The sequence below is a fragment of the Poecilia reticulata genome, unplaced genomic scaffold (assembly GCF_000633615.1).
Source record: "Poecilia reticulata strain Guanapo unplaced genomic scaffold, Guppy_female_1.0+MT scaffold_239, whole genome shotgun sequence".
NCBI classification, from domain to species: domain Eukaryota; kingdom Metazoa; phylum Chordata; class Actinopteri; order Cyprinodontiformes; family Poeciliidae; genus Poecilia; species Poecilia reticulata.
Window position 1 is genome coordinate 140,363 of NW_007615029.1, and position 2,959 is coordinate 143,321.

The 2,959-nt window shown below is 45.1% G+C and overlaps 1 protein-coding gene across 1 annotated transcript in view; it reads right to left on the bottom strand.

Annotated features, from left to right (window-relative positions):
- The window catches only part of tcf4 (transcription factor 4), a 165,494-nt gene that overhangs the window by 23,307 nt on the left and 139,228 nt on the right, over window positions 1–2,959 (bottom strand). The window contains exons 7-9 of the mRNA XM_008402569.2: window positions 2,118–2,223; window positions 951–1,111; window positions 687–878 (exon numbers count right to left, since the gene is read on the bottom strand). Of these exons, the coding sequence (XP_008400791.1) occupies window positions 687–878; window positions 951–1,111; window positions 2,118–2,223 (459 nt within the window). The remainder of the gene's footprint in view (window positions 1–686; window positions 879–950; window positions 1,112–2,117; window positions 2,224–2,959) is intronic.

A 2,959-nucleotide genomic window follows, 5' to 3' on the forward strand; every position in this document is an offset into this window, starting at 1 on the left:
GGGGGACAGAAGCAATGCATGATGGTAAATAAGCATGTTGTTGACGACGTTTAATTATTCAGACGCTGAAAACCTGGAGGATAAAAACAGAGAAGATGAGAGAAAATGATGGATGGATGGATGACCTTTAAATCTTTTTTTCTCTTTTCAAACATTTCCACTGTATTTGACCTTTGACCTTTCCTGACCCCGTCCCCTACAGCTGCCCCGCTGTAAAAACCAAACACACCTTCGCTCTGCGTCTCCCATGCAACCTCCAGCCTGAGCGAGGTCAGAGGTCAGCCAGGCAGGAAGTGACCTCACAGGAGCAGCTGATGGACACGCCCACTCCCGAGTCCAGATCCAAACTTTACGCTCGCGGACACACACACACACACACACACACCGTTTCCACGGTAACCGGCGCAGTGCGGCAGCGCTCTGAGCCGCTGGAGGGTCAGACAGGAAGCAGCATGTGTTCCCAGGTCAGAGCTTCCTGTCTGACCCAGAAACCGACCGCCGGGTTACGGCAGCGCGACGCGCAGCGAGACGCAGGGACGGGACTTTGGTCACGTTCACAAAGTTCACATCTGAAAATTCTTAAAAACCAGCAAATCAAAACGCTCGGCTTCGACTTCAGCGCCTAAAGACAAAAATGAAAGCCTGCAGCTAATTTTTCAAAATAAAAGCATGGTGCATATCTTTGCCTCTGAAACCAGCGGCTGAGTCTCGTGCCGTTTCTCACCCATGGTGCTGTCTGTGCCGTTGGCGGGGGCGGTGCAGGAGGCGGTGCTGTAGTGGCTGGCTCCGCCCCCTCCGCCGCCGCCGCCCCTGTGGAAGCTGGACATGGGAGGAAGGCTGGAGCTGATGTCTGCGGACGAGGAGTGCGACGGGTAGCTCTGCGGAGAGACGGGAAGCGTTAGCGGCGCCTCCAGGCCTCCTGACGGCGCCGCGGCAGCAGCCCGGCTCACCAGTCGGTCGTGAGGGTGGATCCCGCAGTAGGAGGAGCTCTGGGCGGCGCCGTGTGCCGAGGTCCCGCCCCCCAGCATGCTGCTATGGTAGCCCTGCTGGCTCATGCTGCTGCCGCCGCCGCCGCCGCTGCTGCTCCAGGGGTCGCCGCTGTGGTGACCATCTGACCGACAAACAGGAAACTTTACTCAGAACCACGGCAGCTCAGGGTTGTCTAAACTAGAAAGTAATGGTGCATTTTCATGATTTAAACACACACGTGGCGGCCATGTTGGATTTATATATAATATAAATTTATAAGTATTTACAAGCAAAGAAGCGTTAGCTAACATCAGTCAAACATCGTGTTTAATAACATTTGTTAAAGTTAGCACCTTTTCGTTTACCATCACCACTAAAACTGAAATTAATTTGACAGTAAAAGCATTCCATACAATCATACCAAAAACAGGGCTGCACCTACTACTTCTTTTAATTCCAGATTAATCAGTTATTTCAATAAAAAAAATGCATATTCTGGAGATTTTAACCCTTTTTTATAAATGTTAGAAATAGTTTAAAAGATGAAAGTGAAGAAATAATTTAATTAATTAGTTAAGAAAATATGGTTTTTCTTGCCTAAACTGCATCTTTCAGTTATTTGCAGCATCTGCATCTAAACACCAACATGTGAAACGCTGATCTGGATTAACTGATTAATATCTGGGTAACTAATGGCAGATTTATTTTACTAAATCTGAACCAGTTTAAAATGAAACTTTAAGATTTAAAAATAAAAGTTTGTTTAATCCTAAATGTAAAATATTTATATTTTTGTACAGTTTTGGCTTCATTTTTGCTCTTTCACCCTTTTTGGAGTCTGTAAACTCCAGTTAGTGATTAATCGATTACTAAATTATTTGACTATTATTTCAAGAATCAAATAATCGCGATTAATCACCACGATTAATCGCGATTAATCGTGATTAATCGTTCCTGCCCCAATTAGAAAACGCTTCTCTCTGTGTTCAGGGAATCATTTCTCTAAGATGCTTCAAGGGAACAACTATTTTGAGAATTAACATTCTTAAAGTTGTGAAACTAATCAAACATATTTTGATAATTTTTGTTTGGTCAAAGTTACAGCTTTCAGTGCAGTTAGATCTCTTCCAGGTGTGAATGTGGCTCACCTGGCATGAAGAAGGAGCTGGGGAACCCGGCGCTGGGCGGCTTGGAGGACGGGTAACCAGGCGAGTCCCGGTTGTAGTCGGCTGTGCTGGCAGACGGAGCGTAAACCTGCGGAAACACCAGACGGCAGGAAAGATGGCGGGAAATCAGCATCAGGAGTTTTGCTTCACACAAACATCGTTTCCAACTCGTGGAGCAGAAACAGGTTTTAAAAACCTTCAATGTTTTACATCACAGAATTAAAGGCAGGAAACTGGAGAAAGATGTAGAGCAGTCCTTTTGTTTGTCTCTTTTTGTTATAAAAGATCTGGACAGATTTACTCCCAGTGAATCTGGACACATCTGTTGTCCTCAGAAAATAAGCAAAACCACATCTGGTTGGAAAACAGGACAGATTTATGGATGATTTCATCTCTGTGTTGATTCTAGCTTGGTGAGGGAAAACCTCTGCTGGATACCAGGTAACCGTTAGCTACAGGTGGATAACAGAAAGTTACATTTTAGGGAACAGAAACGACTTTGAACTCCTGATGAATCACCGTCTGAATGTAAATGTCAGTCACAAAAAGTGACAGTAAAGTTCTGGAAAGCAACAAGCTGTGAGAAACAGCTTCMGGTTTGTAGCTTCTGGGAGGTAACGTGGCTCTTAACCGAAACTAAAACAGCGATTTTAAAGTTTTAGACAGAAACAAAAACCAACCAATGACTAATTTACCACAAGCAAAGAGCAGCACCAAATTCAAAATCGTTTTAAACTCCATGAAACCAGAAGCAGAAACACAGAGAAGATGAACTGGAAGAGTTTCAGGGGGTCATGGTTCCTGCTGGGGGTCATGGTTCCTGC